Source organism: Taudactylus pleione, unplaced genomic scaffold (assembly GCF_031769625.1).
Source record: "Taudactylus pleione unplaced genomic scaffold, aTauple2 ptg002060l, whole genome shotgun sequence".
NCBI classification, from domain to species: domain Eukaryota; kingdom Metazoa; phylum Chordata; class Amphibia; order Anura; family Myobatrachidae; genus Taudactylus; species Taudactylus pleione.
Window position 1 is genome coordinate 161,760 of NW_028286455.1, and position 22,998 is coordinate 184,757.

Here is a 22,998-nt window from a genome sequence, read left to right on the forward strand (position 1 = left end):
CATTAGAGTGCCACAGCACTCATTTTGGTAACGACTGTCATATGCCATTAAGTGACTCCTTCTCTCTTGCAATAACTATTTTATCTCTGGTTCTCTATTTCTCTTTTCCTTCCTTTTTCTCTCTCCTCTTTATTTTTTGCATGAACTGCGGTGCTATTACACGGCTCCTTTCTGGCAGTATTGCTGTGTTGCTGCGTGATGATGTTCATCAGGGATAAAAGCAGAGAGCTGAGCACCATTCAGTGTCAATGTGAGGCAGCAGCACCGGATTCATGTGGGACTGAGGATCTGATTCAGACCCGGACGCTAAGCCGTGAACGCACGCTATGGCCAATAATTGCATGTTCGCGCATGCGTATGCATCAATATGCGCATGCGCAAGTCACTCACTGCGCTCAGGAATTGTGCACTCTTATTACACAGACGGGATGCTACTTTGAGTGACAGCGCCATTTGTGGGTGGTAACAGGGGAAGGTTCTTGTGAACGGGGGAGTGGTGCTGCGAACGCCGGCGTGTCTGGGCGTCTAAATGGTGTTTTAGGGTTGTGCATAATTATCAAAGATGCGTCATTGTACAAGTCACTTGGTTGTATTTTAGACAGCACTGATCGCTGTGCTTGCGGTGGGGTAGGGTCTACCTCAAGCGCTGCGTGCAGCTCCGATGGCTCTCAATGTCCCCGATTAGTCACACACTTCCTGTAGATGACGTGTGCTAAGAGAGAAAGGTGGGCATCTTTATATTGGCTTGCGTTCACTCTGCCGTCGCTCTCTAAGGCATAGAGGGCGTCCTTCCAACAGACAGTGTGATCGCGGCATTTGCATACCCGGTCCCTTTTGGCTGCATTTGCTCGCGGCTTAGCATCCGGGTCTGAATCTGGCCCTGAGTTGCCACTGGATATTGCAAAGAGAGATTTTTCATTCGATGCCGCCAGGTGTCGGCGAGGAGTAATGTAATAACAAAATATGATCCTTTTTCCTGGTGGTGGTGCCCCGAGACTGCAGCCTATTAGCATACCCTAAATCTGGCCATGATCTGGCACTTACAGTCAGTCACTTGAATGTGCTTCAGTTACCATAACCATTTCCTTACTGGTAAGCAGCTGAATGGCTGTGAGGGGATGTAGTCAGCATCCAGGCGTTCAGGATACTGGTGATCAGAATCCCGGCACTGAAATCACGACAGCAGTCTGAATCCCGGCTCCAAGATCTTGACCGATGACATCCCAACAGTGAGTATTAAGGTTAGGGTTAGGATTAGAGTTAGGTTTAAAGTTAGGCATTTAGGGCATCGTTAGGGTTAGGCTGTGGGAGGGAAGGGTTAAGGTTAAGCTGCGAGAGGGGGAGGGTTAGGGTTAGGCTGCGGGAAAGGTGGGTTAGGGGGAAGGTTAGGGTTAGAATACTTATCAAAGTCTGTTGGCATTCTGACTATCGGGGTGCCACTGTGAGTATTCTGAACTTTGGCATTCTGTCCGTCGGGATCCCGTACCCAACCCACTGTGAGTGACTGTCTACGTCTATCAATGGCCAGCCTGCTGATTGGCTCAGAGATAGTAATTCAAAGCCAATCAAAGGTCTGTTTCCTTCAGCAGCAGCCGTTCATTGGCTGGCGGGGCTCCAAGTGCAGGAACACACTCGTGTGACATTCGGCATCAGTACTGTATGTATAGTATGTACATATATAGCTCTGCTATGTCCGTCTGTTAGGTTTGTTATTTTCTTACCTAAGGATGCTACTTAAGAGGACTAATCTTCACCTAGGATGCTACTGGACAAGGGGACGAACCAACACAAGAGACAAGTTCAGTATGTAGTGTGAGTGCGAGTGAGTGAATGAGTGACTGCATGTATAATAAAAGAATAAAACATTTAGTGTGTGTACAGTATACTGTCAATATTTTTATATTTCTTTTACATGGAGACTACAGGTACCAGCGGGCCCTTAATGCCCCTCATGTTGTGCACTTGTGGTTCTATGAAGTACCGGCATGCAGGGGAGGCTGTGGCATTACCCACCCACTAGTGGAGCCTGGTGTTGGTTCTAAAAATACGGGACCCCTACTCAAAGTTTTCTGCATATTTTTAGGACGAGGGCAGATCCAAGACCCCTGCACATTTTTTTCCCTGTTTTTTTTTTAACCAAGGCTGGCTTAAAAGAGCCTTAGACTTGTTATGCTTGGGAGAGGGGACCCAACATCATTATTTTTTTAATTAACACTTTAAAGGCTTTTTTTACACAGAGAAGCATGCACGGATCTCACTAATCTATATTTGCTTCTGATAAACACGCTACTGGAATTTGTGAATTCATGTGTGATTATGGGTCAATACAAGTGAAGTCGCACACACCAGAACATGGTGAGTATCACCATCAAATGCCAGCCAAATACACTCTTTAGTAAATTTGTGATTTACAGTGGAAAATGTTCAGATGAAGAGCTGTGATTAGAGATCACACACCAATATGAATCTTAGTATATTTCCCCCTTAGTATAAGATCTGAGTGGATTTTGCAGTCTGAGTCAGATGCTGCTATAAGAGGACCTTCCAAAGCAAGGGATAAATGGCCTGCTTCATTACGGATTGCAATAGCGATTACGCGATAGTATGCTAATCCACTGCGATCGCTATGCCGACGCAGCACAACATAAGTACCAGTGCCGTATCTGGGTGGCAGTGTGCCCTGTGATGCACTGCCACCCCTCGTATTCCCCTCCACCCCCTCCTCCTTCTGAGTGCTTACCTATTTCCACCTGGGGGTGGGTGGAGGGCGGGTAACTTCTTCGGCGTCGCTCTGCGGGTGCCAAGTAGCACTGCAGGAGGTCTCTCTACAGACCTCCGGAGCCGGACAGGTTGCGGGCCTGTGACCTTGGATGCTACCGCCCTGTGCGGAGGTACCAGCCGCACCACCCTCCCTACGGCTGTGATAAGTACAGCCACTTTACCTTACACACATTCGTAATCCTTAGCAAGACCGCAAAACCATTTATAACATCGAGTACCATCGCAGCCTCACGCACAGACCAGTGAGGAGCGCAGAACTGGAGCTGTGTAGGTGTTAAAAGCAGGAGTCAGTAGGATAAGAAAATAAATGCCAACTAGATCCTAAGTGAAGTTCTGTGACAGTGCGCTCAAAGTGAAACATGGGGGTGGGTTTGGGACACACGGGGAGGGGGTTGTGTGCAGCTGTGTTTGGAGGTGTCCAGCCTCTCTAATTGTCATAGATAGAAGGAGTGAATCAGCACTGTAATGCGGGGGGGGGGGGGGAGGGGGGTTGATTGAAATACTGGTGGTGTTTAATGTGTGTAGAGAGAGAAAAATATATAAAAAAAAGGCCTATCACCACCCCCATTGCAGTGCTATCCCACTCCTTCTATATAGATCCTCAGTGAGATTTAAATATTCCTCTCCCTTACCCTGGTGTGTCTGGTTGAAAAGGGGGAGAAGTGGGTATGTTCTCCATATACATTTGTGGTCCAGTAATCGGGGCAGAGTGTAAAGATATTTCTTCAGTGTTACAGCCAGTGCAGCACAGACATTTCTTTACTACTCTACACAAAGGCCTGCTTGTTCTGCATCTGTACCCATTGTTGTAATTGCATGCTCAACAAGTGACCTTTGTGTGTGTGTGTGTGTATGTGCAAATATGTATGTATGTGTATATATGTGTGCTATATTTCTCTGTATATATATATATAAGCATGTGTGTGTGAATATGTAATTGAGGAGGTGGGGAATGAATTGCCCAAAGTCAGAGATGAAATAAGACTGTTTAATAGCAGCCATCTTGATACCTTGACCACTGATAATACTGAGAGTTGGTTGGTGAAATTGCAAGAACAGACTAACAGTTATCAGAGGGACCTTATTACGTTTAAACATAAAAAAATAGCTACTGTTAATTCTGACTATACTAACCACCAAGTCTTTCGGTGGCTTAGGGGCGATAATTTTTCTAGATGCCCAGGTGGTACCCCAAAATATACGGTTCCTGCTAGATTTGATATGTCATCTTCCCAATCAAATTCTGAAAGTGAATCAAGTAACCAACGTCCTCCTAGTGGAGTTTTTTTAGGCAGAGGCCAAGGCCTAGGTTCCAGACGGGCCCCCGATACCCAAGCAGGCTCAGGGGTAAATACAAGAAAATGGGGAAGGGGGCGACAGAAGAACTAGAGCCTATTTATAATCTCTCTAGTAGATCACTTACTCAGGCTGAAACAGAGGTCCTCTCACTTGGTCTTTCTTTTGTACCTACGGTACAACACGATAAATTTAATTGGTCTGTAGAACATTATAAATTTGGACGTAAATTACATCTTCGTGAATATTTCTCAAACTCTAGTGAAATGAACACCGTTAGCAAATTTAAAAATCCCAGCTCGTTTGATCCTCAGTCAAGTAACGCCAGTATCAAGACTTTTTTACGACTAGTGGAACATGATATGTCCGTCTCCGATGTTTCCAAAAGATATGACAACTTGACTTATGTACAGAGACAAGCATTACATAGATTGATACATGATGAGTCACTGGTGATACGTCAGGCAGATAAGGGTGGGGCCGTTGTGGAACAAGACTGGTACGACTATGACCGGGAAGTGCTTCGCCAGTTGAGTGATACACATACTTAGACCAAGGTGGCTACCAATCCAATGTATAAGATCAAAGGTAGGGTTGATCAGGTAGTTAGTAGGGCAGTGCAAAATGGGTGGATTGATGAAAGTGTGGCAGCCTATTTAACAGTTCCACATCCTATATGCCCGATTATCTACCTACTACCCAAAATACACAAGACATTGGTCGACCCACCAGGGCGTCCAATTATATCTGCTAGGGGCTCTGCGCTTCAGCCCCTAGTGATTTTTGTTGATGGGTTTCTCCAACCGCGTGTAGTTGCAAAGGAGAGTTATTTACGTGATACAACTGATTTCCTTGACAAAATTTTGTTACTGAATTATCTTACTGATGTGATGTGGTTGGCCACCTTGGATGTATCATCCCTTTATATCGTGATACCACACCAGGATGGTATTGAGGCGGTCAGAACCAGTCTTGGTAGTGGTACGCATGTGGGACCTCCAATTGAGTTCCTATGTGAGCTAAGTGATCTTGTACTTGGTTCTAATAATTTTTTCTACTGTGGTGATTATTATATTCAATTGTTGGGCATGGCGATGGGGTAGAATCTGGCCCCATCGTATGCCAATCTGTACATGCAGCAGTATGAAAAGAAATATATTTTGGGCCATTTTGGCCCAAAGATTGTTTGTTATGAAAGGTATATTGACAATCTGTTTTTGATTTGGAGGGGTACCGATGTTGAATTTTTCAACATGGTTTCTGCCCTCAATGCAATCGATGGCCCCATACGCTTCACCACTAATTTAGATAAATATACTATAAATTTCCTTGACGTGACCATTTCACATCATGGTACAGGTGTGAGCTCAACCCTATATCGCAAATCTACAGACCGTAATACATTGCTGCATGCATCTTGCCATCACATAAGCAACCTGTAGGAGTCACTCCCCATATCACAATTTCTACGTGTTCTAAGAAATAATACATCTCAGGATGTGTCTGAAATACAATTGTTGGAGATGCGTGACAGATTCCTCGCACGAGGGTACTCACCGACAGTAGTAAATAGATGTTTGTCAAATATTAACCTGTCAAGAATGATATACCCTGCTACCTACGATTTGGCTGATAAGACTACAAATAAGGCCATCAGACGTCATTGGTCCATTATCACCACTGATCCAGCTCTTAAAAGTATTAACAAACAACCAGCCTTGATGGCGTACCGCCGTGGTCCCAATTTGCGCCAACTACTAATGCGCCCTATGCAATAACCCTGGTGTGTCTGGTTGAAAAGGGTGAGAAGTTTTGACAAACATCATCATTCCTGGACTTTGTCTGGGAATGATGATGTTTGTGCATGCAAGATGACGTTTTGCCTCGTTCTGAGTTCCGTTTTTTTGGAGGGAAAAATCCGAACTCGGCGTGCAAACTCGAACCTATCCGAGCCTGCACATCCCTAATATATATATATATATATATATATATATACAGTGTATATATATTTTTTTTATATTACATTGTGGTGAGAGGGGTGGTCTCTCACCTGAGTTGCCCACATTCTGGTGGGATCAGCAGGGAAATATATACTAAAGTGCGGGTTTTTTGAATTGGAGATGTTGCCCATAGCAACCAATCAGATTCTACTTACTATTTATCTAGCAGCTTCTAGAAGATAATAGCTAGAATCTGACTGGTTGATATGGGCAATATCTCCACTTCTAAAAACCCGCACTTTAGTAAATATACCCCTAAGGGAGAAGAAAACAAGACCAGCATATTCTGCAGCTACAGCAGCAGTTTGGAACTTCGGGTTTTCTGGGCTGCACAGCTCAAAGTGGAAATATGGAATTCCGGGTTTTCTATGTCACCGAGTCAGCATGAAATCAGCAGCAGAGGAGGAGTCTAAACCCCCCATTCACCTAGTCTTCCTTGCACTGATGCCGGCAAGCAGCCAATTAGTAGGCCTAAGTGGCTGTAGTGCCAGGGACAAAGAGCTATGCTGCGAGAGCATGGCTGATTGTTGCTGCAAGCCACTGCAGTGGACTGACAAGCAAGAGGAGTGCTGGGATCTTTTATGTTCATTTGATTATTTTCTGTATGTACCTGTGCTTCCTTCTTCAAGAAGTCTGTTACCCGGATAAAACGCGTTGGAGACTTCTCTCACCTTTCATGAACTTACCATTGTTTTACCTGATAACTCATTTTTATATACTTCATGTGATGTGTTATGTACAGTATATTATTAATTAATTTATTTTTTTAACCACTTAACGGGCAAATTCTTTTCCCAAAAACAGCTCCGAAATTGTCGGGTTTTTTATGATTGAATTAGGTCAAGAACATCTAGTTAAAACTTATTCAACACAATTTTATTAAAGAAAATCTTTTTTTTTTCTGTTTTTTTTTCTATTTTGAAACATAGTATACCATAAAATAGCTATTTTTTTTTAAATTCATGAACTTGAATTTTAAACACTTTTAAACTATTTAAGACTTATATAAAACTCATTTAACAGTAATTTTCAGTGTAATGGAACATTTAGACATTTTTTTCAGTATGAAAGACTTTGAAACAAGGCACAGCACAAAGTCCAACGTCGCACTCTATGCAGTAGAACCGTGTCTCTTTGCATATTTTTTTTGCCACTTTCATCTCTCTTAGAGCAGCAAACAGCACATTTTCTGGCTGCATTGTCTTTTTCTGTAGTAGGGACATACTCTGGGAAGTGCCTCTCTGTTAGCTGTAAGCGGTTTGGGCTAGGTGGTGGCCGGCCACGTTTTGTTGTGCAGGTCTCTGCTGTGTGGTGATTCTCTATTAGCTCCAGTCTAAATTGTAGGTGGGTTTTACCACCTCCATTTTTTTTAAACAGGATGTAAGCATTCCAAATTGCTTGGTCTAATAGGTGGGTAAATATTTTGATATAAAATGTCTTACCCCTTTTACGGCTTATGGGATAATTAGTAATGTGCTGGTCTGCACGGTCTACCCCACCCATTGTCAAATTATAATCAATAACAGCCTGTGGTTTGATTTTGGTTGTGTAGGATTTTTCAGTTTCTACAAGTTCTATGTTGTGGACTGTAGATAAGATACAGACATCTTTTTTTTATCTCTCCACCTCATCACACACACTTTTCCCCGTTGAATGCCTACAATATCTCCTTTTTGCAGTTTTTTCTTCTTCAGTGCTTCAGGGGCATCTTTTCAGGTCATTCTCAGGGTCCCATAGGTGTCAGTCCGATAGGTCAGCAATATATCGGCCAATAGAGGGGATGTATAAAAATTGTCTGTTGTGAAGCAATATCCCTTATTGAGTAAGGGTTTCAATAGACTCATTACTATTTGCACAGATAATGGTAAACCTTGGTATTATGTGTCCACTATAGTCCCTTTGCCTGTATATATAATGCTGGTGCCAAATGTATCCTGATTTTGCTTCACACAGCATGTACATTTTTATTCCAAATCTGGATATTTAACTTGGAATATACTGCTTCCACCCCAGTCTGCCTTTGTACAGCAGTAGACTTTCATCAATGGAGATGTCTCTGTCACAGCTACAGACACTTGAGGCTCCTGGGAAGAGTCAGGCTTACTAGGAAATATAAACTGAGGTGGTTTTAGGAATGACTTTTTCATGAAATATCACTGACACGAAATAAAAGTAAATAGAAGAACAAGAATTCAAGAACAAAAACTGTATGGCAAAGTTCCACATTAAATCTAAATAACACAAAGTTCATGACATGCACTAACAGGTGCAGGGGAATGCCCCTGTGAGAAACAAAGTTCAAAGTACACATTGAACTGGTGTGGGGTGGAACCCCGAGTTCAACACAAGGCTAGGGCCTCAGGATAGAATGGAGGTCAATAACAGGGTTGAGCCCTGTAGCGTGACGGAGGTCCGGAACAATGTTGATCCCTGAGATGTAAATAGATCCGGAATGAGGTTAAGCCCTGAGATGTAATGAGGATCCGGAACAGGGTTGAGCCCTGAGACGTGATGAGGGTCCGGAATGCGGTTGAGCCCTGAGACGTGATGAGGGTCCGGAACTTGGTTGAGCGCTGAGATGTGATGAGGGTCCGGAACAGGGTTGAGCCCTGAGATGTGATGAGGGTCCGGAACATGGTTGAGTCCTGCGATGTGATGAAGGCCTGGAGCAGGGTTGAGCCCTGCGGTAGGATGAAGGTCCGGAGCAGGGTTGAGCCCTGCGGCGTAATGAAGGTCCGGAGTGGGGTTGAGCCCTGAGGCATAATGCAGTCCTGGTAGGATAGACTGTAACAGTGCAGTTGACAACTGTAGAAGAAGTAACCCCAGTGTCCGTATGAGTCAATAATAACAAGTAAACCAAATAGTGTAGCGTAGAATGGAATAGCAGTAATAGAGCAGGATAACAACGGAAAAACAATGGCAATGCTGAGCTCTGTAGTGCAGCTGATAACATGTATCAGAACTTGAACCGGAACACAAGCAGGAATGTAGCGAGGTCCACAGCATACACCAGGCACAGCGGGGATCTGGCAGAGTCCAATGAAGACCTGAAAGTAACGTTGCACAGACATAGTTGAGGCATATGAGGCATAGTTAGTAACAGGGGTTTATACTAGAGGTCTGTGATCCATAGGAAGTTCAGAACATGTGACCCAAATAGAATCAGGTTTGGAATAATAAGCAATCAAGGAATCCAACAACCTGACCACACCTAAGAAACAGATGATCACTTTAACACTCTGTGCACTGGATGTGATGAATGCCAGTAACAAGGATAGATCCTCCAACGACCACAGTGGAACTTTCGGCAAGTGTAGTTTGTCTTTATGTACTGAAATAGTTAAAGTCCTGACAGTCTCGTTCTGGGGTCAGTAGTTCAGAAAACCTCTTGGACAAGTAGGACTAAACAAGCCATATTTTCTGGTGTTTGGGGTTGGGATGGGCTTTTTCTTCAGCCTGATTATCTACAAAATGTAGGAATTTTTTCAGTAAGATAAACCATCTGTGGGACATTATTGATGCAAAAAATGGTGTCGCCAGGGCATTCCTTTTAGACCAGTACCACTCCAGCAGAGGTTTTTGTATCAAGCCTTGCAGCACTAGCAGAGATAAGAATACCAGTATTTCTGCAGCCCTTGTTGGGACCCAATCATTGCTTCTTGAAAACTGGCGTGGTGTTGCACCGTTCAGCATACCGATTTGTTTCCACAGTAATCAATTCGACCAAGTGTAGGTCAAAAAACAATTTGAAATATCCCAGAATTCCACTTTCTATTGTCACTTGGTGTTCACCCATGAAGGGAAATTGTGGTGGCGCTGGACCACAGTTTTGCGCGTATAGAGCGCAAAATTGGCGCCCCTCCTCTTGATCTTGCTCTTCGTGAGTGGCATCCAAAAGTAGTTATTCTTCATCACTGGAATACATGTCACTTCCAGAATCTGTATCACTGGTGGACATCGCTGCACTCTTATTGTAGATGATACATGGATAATGGTTTTCACCGTACTTTGATGATCACAGTTTTTATAACTTTTTTATAATTGTGTCAGTCACTGTAATATCTAACAATTGTATCCTTATCTCAATCACTGATGTCTATCTCTCTCTCTCCTCAGCTACACTATCACAGGACTCACAACAATATGTCTCCAATATCATGAGGTGAATAATCCTCATAGGTTTGTTCACCCCTTTTGCTGGGAAGAGATGGAGAGGTATTAGTGAACAATCCTTAGGATTGCCTACCCCTGTTGTTTGGAAGAGAAGAAGGAGGAGAAGTGTGTGTAGGTATGAATTGGGCATACTTCAGGGGCCATCATACAGTATGATCTGTGTGGGTCAAGGATGAGCAGTACACACTTCAGGGGCCAGCATATGATCTGTGTCGGTCAGGAATGAGCAGCACACTTCAAGAGCACCAAATATTCTGTAAGCAGGGCAGAAGGGATGGATCGGGGATAAAGTATGAGTTCCAAATCACTGTAACCTGCCAATGGCCGTCCTTCTCTTTTTTAGAGTGGCCTCCTGGCTGCTCGCATAGCTGTGGGTGACCACCCACAGCTTATGCGAGTGGCCAAAAGGATGGTCGCGATGGTCAAGACCATTGCGACCATCGGGCTTGCGATGAGACCCTTGTGGTAGGGTCTCATTGCCGTAAGCCCTGGAGTGCTTTTGGCTCTATCAGAGCCGAGAGCACTCCCACTGACATCACTTGTGATGTCAGTGAGGCCGGCCCCAGATGGTAGGCGTTCCCATGGGAACGCCTCCGTCTGGGCAGCCACGCCCACCAAAGGGGGCGTGCTGTCTCTCACCATCGACAGCACGCCCCCTTTGTAGCGAGACCCAGAGCGATGGCTTGGCCGTCGCTATCCGGGTCTCGCGCATGCGCACGACTGACCCGGCTCCCTCGTGCGCCTGCGCACTGGGCCAACATTGACCCGCTTGCGAGCGCTCAGCACTCGCGAGCGGGTCTGAATCAGGCCCAGAGTTTCCAGTCACTGAATTTCCCCGGCAGTGCAGCATCATGGTTACACAGGAGCACAGGCTTCATTCATTGTAATAACCTGGCATCTGTGAGGAGCAGCGCCAGGTCTAAACCAGGGGGGGCAGCAGCTGTGTATGTGTTCATTACCCCAGCATCTGCGAGTAGCCACGCTGGGGTTACACAGGAGCACAGGCTCCATTCAGTCTTATAACCCGGCGTCTGCGTGGAGCAGCGCCAGGTCTAATCAGGGGGCCAGCGGCTATATATTCATTACCACAGGAGCACAGGCTCCTTTCATAGCAACCGCCCAGCATCTGCAAGGAGCAGCGCCGAGCTGATCAGTGAAGAGGGGAGCGAGTGGCTGGGAGGGAGCAGGCAGAGGCTGCACGGGGCTTACATAGGAGCAGAGGCTCCATTTAGTTCACTAACCCGGCATCTGCCAGGAGCAGCACCGGGTGTGTGCATAGAGGGGGGCAGGCGCCGGGCTGGCTGATCACTGTGCCCAGCAGTGATCAGCAGAAACGATTAGAAAATGTAGTTGCAGAGGGACCGTGGAGGTCCCTCTGGGGCTGGTGGCTGCAGGAACATTCTCCTCCAACAGCCACCCACCCACAGGGCATTTCTGACTGGTTGTATCAGATCAGATACGACCAAGTCAGGGAAAGCCCAGTCTGGTATGGTCGTATCTGATACGACCGTGCCAGGCAAGTGGTTAAAAAAAATGTGCAATGCATGTTGACTTATTGTCTACTCCACCTCTTATGTCTAGATATTGTCTTATTAAATTGCTCTTTTAGCTCAAAGTAATTGTGTATCCATTTTTTGCATATTTATATATATTAATAGGTGATAGTATTGCTGCACAAAATGATAGGTGCTGTGGAATTCTAGTATGCACCTTTTTTGCACAATGCACTGATATAAACAATTATTTTTATCAGTTTTAGATATTGTTTATTGTTTAGATATTGTTTTAGATCATTGTTTAAGGGTATATTGTTGCATTTACTGATGTATACATAAACATGGTGCACTTTAAAAGCATTAAGAAAAGTCTATTATGTACTACTTTTTTTGCATGATGCACTCTATGGTATGAATGTACTATAATTTTCGAATACACAAAATACCAAAGATTATTAGAGTTTTATCAAATTTTTTGCACATTAGCACATATTGCACTTTGAAATAATTACCTTATTACATGGAATTGAATATTCCTTTTTGTATACACATAAGATATACAAGACATTGGGTGCTCAAATGCAGATTTAATTATTGTATGTTTCCGTCAGCAACAGATCTCCAGTGTTGCACTTCTGATTGAGCCGACACCTATATTGCTGGGGAGTGCTGTATACAGGTAGCTCACCATCTATACAGGTTTTCTTTCCCATTGGTCTCTGGGCCTGATTCAGATCCGGTCGCAAGCACTGAGCACTCGCAACCGGGTCGATGGTGGCCGGCTCCGTTGTCCGCATGCGCGAGACCCGGCTAGCGACGGGAAATCCGTCAATCAGGGTCTCGCAACAAAGGGGGCGAGCTGTCGATGTTAAGTGACAGCTCGCCCCCTTTGGTGGGCGGACCGGGGGGTGGCTGCCCAAACGGAGGCGTTCCCATGTGAACGCCTGCCATTTGGGGGCGGCCCCACTGACATCACGAGTGATGTTAGTGGATAGATTCCGGCTCTGTTAGAGCCGAAATCTCTCTGGGGCTTGCGGCCACGACACCCTACCACAAGGGTCTCATCGCAAGCCCGATGGTCACGATGGTCTTGACCATCGTGACCATCATCCTGGCCGCTCGCTATAGCTGTGGGTGGTCACACAAAAAAAAAACGCCCTGATTTAGAGCGAGTGCTCTTTCAGAGCGTCCGGCTCTGAATCAGGGCCTCTATACATTAATTTGTGTATACAATTATACAATTATGGAAAAAAACCTTTTTTTTTATAAATCAGTGTAAGAGTTTCTACCTCTTTTGGTGCTGCAATTTTCCATCTCCATATATATATTTATGTATATATAAGGGTGTGTGCTATCTACCCTATATAAGGGCGTTATACATATTGAGGTGTGATATTATTTTATATCAATACAACTCTGAATTCTATCTGGCTGTATACTGTTGATTGAAAAAGATTTTATGTATAATAAATATTTTTATATTAATGGTGGCCTTTGGGCCTTCTTTGGGTGTATTCTTGGTGCAAGGGTTTATTTTTAGATATTTATCTCCTTAAGAAGATAAGGAGTTTTTCTTCATATTAAGAAAATCCAATTGTATGGGAGAAAAGCCACACTGAAGTGTTTAGTATACATAAAGTGCACAAGTCGGCCGTAGGATCCATCTCTTCTAAGAATTTATAATACTGCAAATTGGATTACGAGCTTATTTTATATTGGACTTTTTTTATATATTTAATTGAAGTGAACAATTCGTTATTTGTTTTCTTTGGGGCACATCTTCTATACTACTCTATAAAATATTGTGTTCTAGCCCCTACTAACAGGGGGATTGTTTTAGACGTTTTGTAGCCATTTATTATATACTAATAAAGCTGAGCGCAGGTTAAGGGCATTTCTTTGTGTGTATATATATATATATATAAATATAAATATCCCCACTGTCATATTTCTGCATTTACCCCTGAACCTGTTTCACCTCTCCAGTCATACGGACTTTAGAGGTGATATAGTTGTATATGTATGTATTTTTTGGAGTGCATTTACAATACAGAAAGCATATTTTACACTAACAGAACAGATGTAAGTAAAATTTTGTATGAGGCCGAGAGTGTCTCTCACCAATGAGGAGAAAGACCCATCATTGTCAGACCGAGATTGCATCCCAACCTTTCAGATGGTCAAAGAGTGGCAGTTGAGTCTTAGGGGGTCTATTTACTAAGCCTTGGATGGAGATAAAGTACCAGGCAATCAGCTCCTAATTGCCATGTCACAGGCTGTGTTTGAAAAATGGCAGTTAGGAGCTGATTGGCTGGTACTTTATCTCCATCCACTTTATCTCTCTCCAAAGCTTAGTAAATAGACCCCATAAAGTGGAGGAGGTGTGGCCAGTGCTTTGTGGGTGTGGCCAGTAACATGTAGGAGTGTACATTCCTTCACTATCAGCCCCAATTTCTCCCTAAATACATGTAAGCAGAAAAATTGCATAATTTTGTGAGGAAAATACAAACACAATTTTATTACTTCTGATTTATGGATGACCATGTGGCCAGCTGGGTGACTGATCATCATGCTGTCATTATGATTGGCCTAGTTTTATGTGGAAGCCTGGGGCTGTAGCCCCATCTGCCGAATTGTTAATCTGGGCCTGCTTGTCCCACTCTATGATTTCCAGCCTAGTAGTAAGGGCTGATGTAATATAAACATATCCAGAGCTGGAGCTACCACTGTACCCAGCAGCCGCACACATAGAAGGTACCAATCATTATTCACAGGGCCGTAGCTAGGGTAGTGTGGCCGGTGCCATCGCACAGGGCACCACAGGTCAAGGGGCGCTGTTTGGGCCTGTCAAATTTCTGTTTATTATCATTCTTGCTTGTAGCTTCCTCTTATTTCATCCCCAGCATCTCCTGGCCTTTCCTATCTCTTCCCTTGCCCTTCCCCATGAAGCCATGGCCCTTTTTTGGGTGCATTATGTCCCTTTGAAAAATGAGGGGGGCACCAATGCTCTTTCTGGCACAGGGCACCAAAAAGTCTAGTTACGGCTCTGATTATTCATCACACATCTGCCTGGCACAGTGACTACACGTTACTCACCATAGACAGTCAGGGTCACAGAGGCTTGTTCTTGTGGTTTCTCTGTCTGTATCTGCACTGTGTAATCACCGCTGTCTGTTATATGGAGATCTGAGATCAGTAATGAGCCATTAGGTAAAGGCCTGGCCCGAGGGAAGTACTGAGGCCAAGGAATTAGTGAGGGAGTAACACCAGGAATATATGTGAGGATTTGATCCCCAGCACTGGTGTTTAGTCCTTTATACCAAGTGACAGACACAATACTCCCAGTGATCTCAGTAACACTCAGGGTGACAGATTCCTGGATCACTGGATACTGAGGGATCAGCTGAATATTAATCATCCCACTGGTCAAATCCATCCACAGACTGAGGAGAGCTGAAAGAGAAACAAACATATATCAGGTAATAGAATGCTTGCCTACCCTCCCAAATTCCGCGGGAGCTTCCCGAATTGAGGTGGGAGCTCCCGCTACCCCGCAAACTAGATGTAATCCCCCGCATTCCTCACAGCGCTGCAGAAAGTCCGGACTGCGCATGCGCAAGTCCAGATGTAGACGCAGGGTCAGGGAGTCCGTTTATTACAGAGAGATCCCTCCTGGGTCCACCCCTGCACAGAGCAGCAGACTAACCAGCCAAAGTTCACACAGACTGCTTGGAGAGACTGATGCTCCCAGCATTCTCTGCCCAGCCATTCCCGAGGAGGACACATGGAGGAGGAGCTGATGCTGAGCTGTCTGAGCCCGAGGAGGACACATGGAGGAGGAGCTGATGCTGAGCTGTCTGAGCCCGAGGAGGACACATGGAGGAGGAGCTGATGCTGAGCTGTCTGAGCCCGAGGAGTACACATGGAGGAGGAGCTGATGCTGAGCTGTCTGAGCCCGAGGAGGACACATGGAGGAGGAGCTGATGCTGAGCTGTCTGAGCCCGAGGAGGACACATGGAGGAGGAGCTGATACTGAGCTGTCTGAGCCCGAGGAGAACACATGGAGGAGGAGCTGATGCTGAGCTGTCTGAGCCCGAGGAGGACACATGGAGGAGGAGCTGATGCTGAGCTGTCTGAGCCCGAGGAGAACACATGGAGGAGGAGCTGATGCTGAGCTGTCTGAGCCCGAGGAGAACACATGGAGGAGGAGCTGATGCTGAGCTGTCTGAGCCCGAGGAGGACACATGGAGGAGGAGCTGATGCTGAGCTGTCTGAGCCCGAGGAGTTGTGTGTGAGTGTTTCACAATTCAGAGGCTGAGCCAAAAAAATCTCCTTTATATCTGTTGTGGTCAGTGTCAGTGCTGCAGGAGAGGTGAGGTGAGGGGAATGTGTGTGTGTGTGCGTGTTTGTGGGTGGTGGAATCTATTAATGTGAATGTTTATGTGTGTGTGGGGGATCTGGTAATGTTAATGTGGTAGGGGGAGATCTAGTAATGTCAGTGTGGCAGAGAAGAGACATATTAATGTCAGTGGGGGGGCTAGGGTGTCAGCATATAGTAAGATGTGTTATTATATTTGTGTGGTCATCTATTGAAGAATTTTAATTAGAATCGTTGTGGGGGAGCAGATTCTTATTTTGTCCACATTTCCTTTTGCAAGGCCCTCTTATGCCCGTGTCTATGGGAATGTACTGACATAATTTGCCTCCATGTCAGCAATACAGAATATTTTGGTATCACATGCCAAGTATTTACTTAAAGTAATTGTAATTTAATTTGGTCCAGAACACACCCAATTGGCAACAGATACGCCCATAGGTGGATCTAGACACGCCTTTTGGGTGGTGTCAGACATCTAGCGCCGCACTTTTTACTATAGTGTGTAATCTCCCTGAAACTACTTTTCAAAAGTAGGCAAATATGGGTAATAGGACAAAGACAGATGTTACCAAGGCTTGTACAAATACAATATAATATAATACTGCATGATTACATTTATTGATAAATAAGGACATTTCAGAGTGATTTATACAGTTATGTTGTTATTAGCCTTGTGTCATTGTGTAATGCCAAAGGTTTAATACAGGGAAGGGAATTCCTAGTGACTGGCTAGAAGTAATTGACTGTCTACTGCTTTTAGTGATATATTTTTGATGCTATATAACCACATGTAGGGGCTGAGTTGGGTACAATGCTGATGTTTTTTTGCGACTGTGCATCCATCTAAATCTCTAAAGTTGCACCGCGTATGCGTCACTTGGTCTCTGGGCCTGATTCAGAGCTGAATGCTCTGACCAGAGCGCTCGCTCTCAATCAGGGCCCTCCTCCCTCAACTTGGAGCGGCCTCCAGGCCGCTCGCGTAGCTGTGGGTGACCACCCACAGCATATGCAAGCGTCCATGATGATGGTCGCGATGGTCTTGACCATCGCGACCATCGGGCTTGCGACGGAGACCCTGCGGTAGGGTCTCGCTGCCGCAAGCCCTGGGGTGATTTTGGTTCTATCAGAGCCAAAATCACTCCCACTGACATCACTAATGACGGTAGGCGTTCCCATGGGAAGCCCATCTCTCGACGGGTCTCGCACATGCACACGATGGAGCTCCCTCCGTCGCGTGCATGCGCAGTAGGGCACAATCGACCCGCTTGCGAGCGTCCTGCGCTCGTAAGCGGGTCTGAATCAGGCCCTCTGTGCAGTGTGCACAGAGATGGAGGATAAATTGAGATGCATAGACTCTGCAATATGCTGGGTGTTCCTGGGCAGTGACTGGGAGGTGGCTATGCAGATGCACAAAGATCTTCCATCTGATAGGCATGTTATGGGAGCATTGGCGTATTTATAATGGATGCAGGGTGTGCGCAGCACACAGGCCCCTGGGTGCAGGGGGGCCCACACTGAACATCTTGCACTCATATAAAAATTATATTTACCTCTCCAGAGGAGTACCACGTTGACCAGTTCTATAGAATTTAATCACCAGGAAAATGACGCTGTGGACATTTTCCCAGTGATTTGCACATATTCAGTAAAGATGTCCCCAGACATAAGTCACGGACGCCATGTTCCCGGAGACCTGCGCATGTGCCGTAGACTCAGGCACAAAGCCACAGTCTACTGCTCTGCTGAAGAGGAGAGGGCCCATACAGCTGCACACAGGCCCCTGTATGGGAGTTTTGCGGGCATGTTGCAGGGGTGTACTCTGGTCCTGATTCAGAGATGGATGCTGTTAGCATCCTTGGATGCAGCAGCGGCGCTACCACTAGGCAACTGTAGAGAGCTACCACAGGTGTCGTCACCTAAGGAGGCCACTGTTGAGGCCGCCTATCAAGCAAATGAGGGATTTCTCTGAAACAGACTCCTTTTTTCGATGATGCCTACGACTGCCACAGGTCTTATTAGCTGGGACCGACACTATCTCCTCATTTCTTCCTTGCTTTTGGCCTCAATGGCAATTTCATGTGTTCTGTGAAAAAGCCAGCACAACTTCTGATTCTGGTCCCCTGCTCAATTTGTGCTACAGTAGCTTTTCTGTGTGATAGGACCAGACAGGCTAGCCTTCATCCCACATGCACATTAATAAGCCTTGGCGCATATGACCATGTTGCTGGTTTACTGTCTGTCCTTCCTTGGACCACTTCTGGTAAGTTCTAAGCACTGCATACTGGAAGAGCTGCCGTTTTAGAAATGCTCTGACCTAGTCGTCTAAACATCACAATTTGACGCTTGTCAAAGTTACTCAGATTCTAACGCTTGTCCATTTCTCCTACTTCAAAGTTCGGGGTCTATTCTGATCATTTTTATGCCCGATATGTAAAAGGGTGATGCTTTTCCTAGCAAGACACGGCTAGTAAAAGCATTGTCCTTTTAAATATTGGGCATAGTCATAAATATGATCAGAAACACCCGGATTTACAACCAGACACTTTGTAAATAAACCCCATCAACTTCAAGAACTGACGGCTCACTTGTTGCATAATATACTCCACCCATTGACAGGTGCCATTGTAACAAGATATTTAATGTTATTCACCTGTAAGGTTATGGCTGATATATATAAATGTGTGTGTGTGCAGATATGTCTGTGCAGCTGTATATATGTGTCTGTACAATAGTGTCGGTGTAAAAAAAAAATATATATATATATATGTGTGTGTGTTTGTGAAACTTTTTGTGTAACTGTGTACATATGTGTCTTTAACTGTTGGCATGCATATAGGTTGTGCACCTGCATACCCCTTAGCACCGGAGAGCTCAGCAACACCAAAAGACCCGGAAGACCATGGAAAACAACTGTGGTGGATGACAGAAGAATTATTTCCCGGTGCGTTCTTTCTTTTTAAGAATGTTCCAAACAGTTGATTTGGCCACACCTAATGTTTTTGCTATCTCTCTGATGGGTTTGTTTTGATTTTTCAGCCTAATGATGGCTTGCTTCACTGATGATGACAGCTCTTTGGATCTCATATTGAGAGTCGACCGCAACTGATTCCAAATGCAAATGTCACACCTAGAATCAACTCCAGACCTTTTACCTGCTTAATTGATAATGAAATAACGAGGGAATAGCCCACACCTGTCCATGAAATAGCTTTTGAGTTGATAGTCCCATTACTTTTGGCCCCTTAAAAAGTGGGAGGCACATATAGAAACCGTTGTCATTCCTACACCGTTCACCTGATTTGGATGTAATTACCCTCAAATTAAATCTGAAAGTCTGCAGTTAAAGCACATCTTGTTTGTTTCATTTCAAAGCCATTGTGGTGGTGAATAGAGGCCAAAATATGAAAATTCTGTCAATGTCCCAATATTTATGCACCTGACTGTATATGCGCTGGGAAACCATTTCAGTGATGTATCACAATAACTGGAATAGGGGTTATGACAACTATATTAATACCAAAGATGGAGAACTAATTGTACTTATGGACCACCAATCCACCATGCAGATGTGCCTGGGATTTGTACAGAGATGCCCACAAACAGTCCCTGACCAAAAGAGGCCCACAAAGTGCTTGCGAGAGCATGGGTTTCACTAGCCAACCCCCGATACGTCCAATAATCATTCACCAACTGTCAACTGTCCCATCACCACTCTAATCTCACTTGCCTCCATCTAATATCTTAATTCTGGTAATGACACTTAATTTAAGTTCAATCTTTACTTGAACCACTGCTGTGTGAACTTTCATGCTGAATTTCCTGCCTCTCCTAAGAGAGAGGCTTTATATTTTATTTTACTATTCCAATTCCAACTTTCCCATGCACTCTGGCCCAAGATCTCTGATCCCATTGTGTACTGTGATCTATAGTTCTACTCTTCCTCCACTCCTACCCTGCTGAGATAGCTTTCCAGATCAATGAATAGTATATACAGGGCAGTGCAAATATAATTTCAATCTCATTAGATGGAGAAGGTTGAGTTCCCTCATACAGTTTAACACTGGAGATGTTTCCTGAGTCTTCAGTATTCACTCTCCAGAAGCCACCCTTCTCCACTTTTTTCTGTAAAAGTTTATGTGAAGAAATGGAAGGTACAGATCACTACAGTGAGTAATCAGAGGTGGATGGGGGTTTTAAATTAAAAATGGCAAAGAAATGCTGATTTCAGAAGAGTGGAGATAGCTACTCCAACATTGTAACACAGCTACAGCCCTGGAATGTTGTCAGGTTTGTAAGTGCCTTAAAATTTTCATACTTGATCACTGAATTGGTAATATCGATTTGAGAGTGCAATTTTTGAGACAGAAAAATCTAATGTCGTGCCCATTTTTTCACCTAGGGTATGTGCACTCCCAATTCCTGCGGTATTCAATTTTAAAAAATCGGGTGCAAATATTTTTATGAAAATATACCCATGCAAAAATTAGAAAAAATCAGTCTGTCACCCCCAAAAACAAAAAAAAATATAAAAAACAAACTTTTTCTTGTCAAACATTTTCTTGTTTAATTTTGTACGCATAAAACAAATAAAAATTATAAAAAAAAGTGATTTCGGGGTAATTTTAGGTCAATAAAAAAATTAATATGTAAAAAAAATCTAAAAAAACAATTTAGGTTAGATTCAAATGAAAACACAAATTTATATAAAACATAAAAATACCGGCACTCACTTTGTTGCAGTGCCTTCCAAATGCTTGCTGGGGTGCTCACCTTGGGGTGTGGTACCCCTCCACATATATATATAAGAGATAAGTGGCATTCCCAGTCCAAATACTCAGAGAAAAAACAGTGCTTCACTGTACTGTTTTTGCTCTGAGTATTTGGGCTGGGAGTGACAGTTATTTCTTGTGTGTGTGTATATATATATATATATATATATATATATATATAAGCAAAAAGGTCCACTTTCACGTTTTTGTATCACCATTGCTGGGGTCGCAGACTCGAACGGGCATAGTAGCTCCAAAAGCATAGAAACATATTGAGCGCACTCACCAGACTTGTAGTTGTAGAAAAAGGATTTTATTATCAGAAAGCCATCATAAGTAGTCAACGTTTCAGTCCTCCCTTGGACTTTTGTCTTGATACAGTGGTAGATTGCATTGGTTTAAAATATACTCTATATTTTACGTTGAATTAATATATTATCTTACTACCACGGTTACATCTGTGCACATCTATACTTGATTTATGTTTAAATATTTATTTGTACATGTGAGGATGCATGTGTACATCAAGGCATGCATGTACCCACATGTATATATTTAATTTATTTGTATCTGTTTATTGTTTAAGTTCTATTAGTGTGTATTTTTAATTTTTGTATATATTTTTATATATTTTTTTATTGTTGATTTTCTTATTGTTGATCTTGTTTTTTTTTTCATTTTTTTTTTATTTTTTCTTTTTGCACATAGGAGATGTGTGTGGTGTTTATATTTTTTTCTCTCTGTTTTTGTGATATTGTTACTATAGGATGGAATATACCAATGTGTTTACTCAGGCTTTAATATTTTTCCATTGTAGACGTATGTGTAGAGTTTCCATTTATCTCTTCTTCTTGGTATTGACAGCATGGATGGAATCTAACACTGTGTCTATTCAGGCTCCAATAATCTGTCTTCCTCTACATTAATGTACTATAGCGATTAAGTCTATTAAATGTTCGTTTTTATCCAAAGAATGAATGGTTAACCATGTCCCTCCCTGTGAGTAGATATGCAGATTAACTTTGAGTTACTTTAGTCAGTATAGAGTGCGCTATGCCCCGATCGTTTACCATGTATACATGGCAACCTATGGAACGCAACCAGACTGATGGTGACAGACTCTAGCGTAGGGAACTTCAGGCCTGACAGGGAACATGTGACCAGGGGTTGGTCTGTGACCACTTCTGCCGGGATGCATAGTTGAGCAACCTGGGGGATTGCAAGCAGTTGGGGACACACACGTGTGTGTGTGTTAGTGTACCGGAGTCCCACATTGCCCGTGAGTGGAGATAGCGGAGTGTGGTGTTCATTTGAACCTGGTAAGCGCACGTCTTTTTGTCATATGCTCTGTGTTTAGTTGGATGTTGTATCTAAGGTTGACTATTTAATATTTCTAGGCTATCAATGATTGTGTGGCAATGTCATCGTTAGCACTTATGTTTGTGATATATTTCTTTATGTGATTGTGCACACTTCATTGATATTCAACTGTATAGGTATCCATGATGCACACTCGCTGGGACAATTGTGTAACATAGTCCTGATTGGGTTTTGGGTTGCAGCATTTGGAGTTCTGTGATACTCCTAGCTTTTTCTTTTGGAATGCTAATATGTGTACATATATATATACACATAATCTTCTTGTCCAGTCGTGTATGTGTTAATGTGGTTGGTCTTTTGTGCAGATTTTGTATGGAGCCTGATAGACTGTGTCACTGTGTCTTGTATTTTCTATTTTTCTATTGGTAATTTGAGTTTTCAATTTATATTGATTATATCTTTGTTGTTTCATTTTTAGATGTAATATGAAATATGCACACATGGTGCATTTTTGCAATTTGTTGCCGGTCTTGAAAAAGGTTCATATTCGAACCGAAACGTCGACAAATTATTTATATGGCAATCGTTTGGACAAATTATGCTGAATAAATTGTGTCATTTTTGGATTACATATTGAATGACTTCTTGGAGACTGGATATTGTGTGGATATTAATTGGATCAGTTTAAAATTTGATCTTGGATAGCAACCCACCGACGAATTATTCTTGATGTGAGTGCAGGATTCGATTGTATATATGTATGTATGTATATATATATATATATA

The 22,998-nt window shown here is 43.6% G+C and overlaps 1 protein-coding gene across 1 annotated transcript in view; it reads right to left on the minus strand.

Annotated features, from left to right (window-relative positions):
• LOC148435695 (cell adhesion molecule CEACAM7-like) overlaps window positions 1-19,933 on the minus strand; it is a 36,790-nt gene extending 16,857 nt beyond the window's left edge. Inside the window, exons 1-2 of the mRNA XM_088465636.1 lie at window positions 19,852-19,933; window positions 14,843-15,199 (exon numbers count right to left, since the gene is read on the minus strand). Of these exons, the coding sequence (XP_088321762.1) occupies window positions 14,843-15,199; window positions 19,852-19,933 (439 nt within the window). The remainder of the gene's footprint in view (window positions 1-14,842; window positions 15,200-19,851) is intronic.
• Window positions 19,934-22,998: the final 3,065 nt, after the last annotated feature.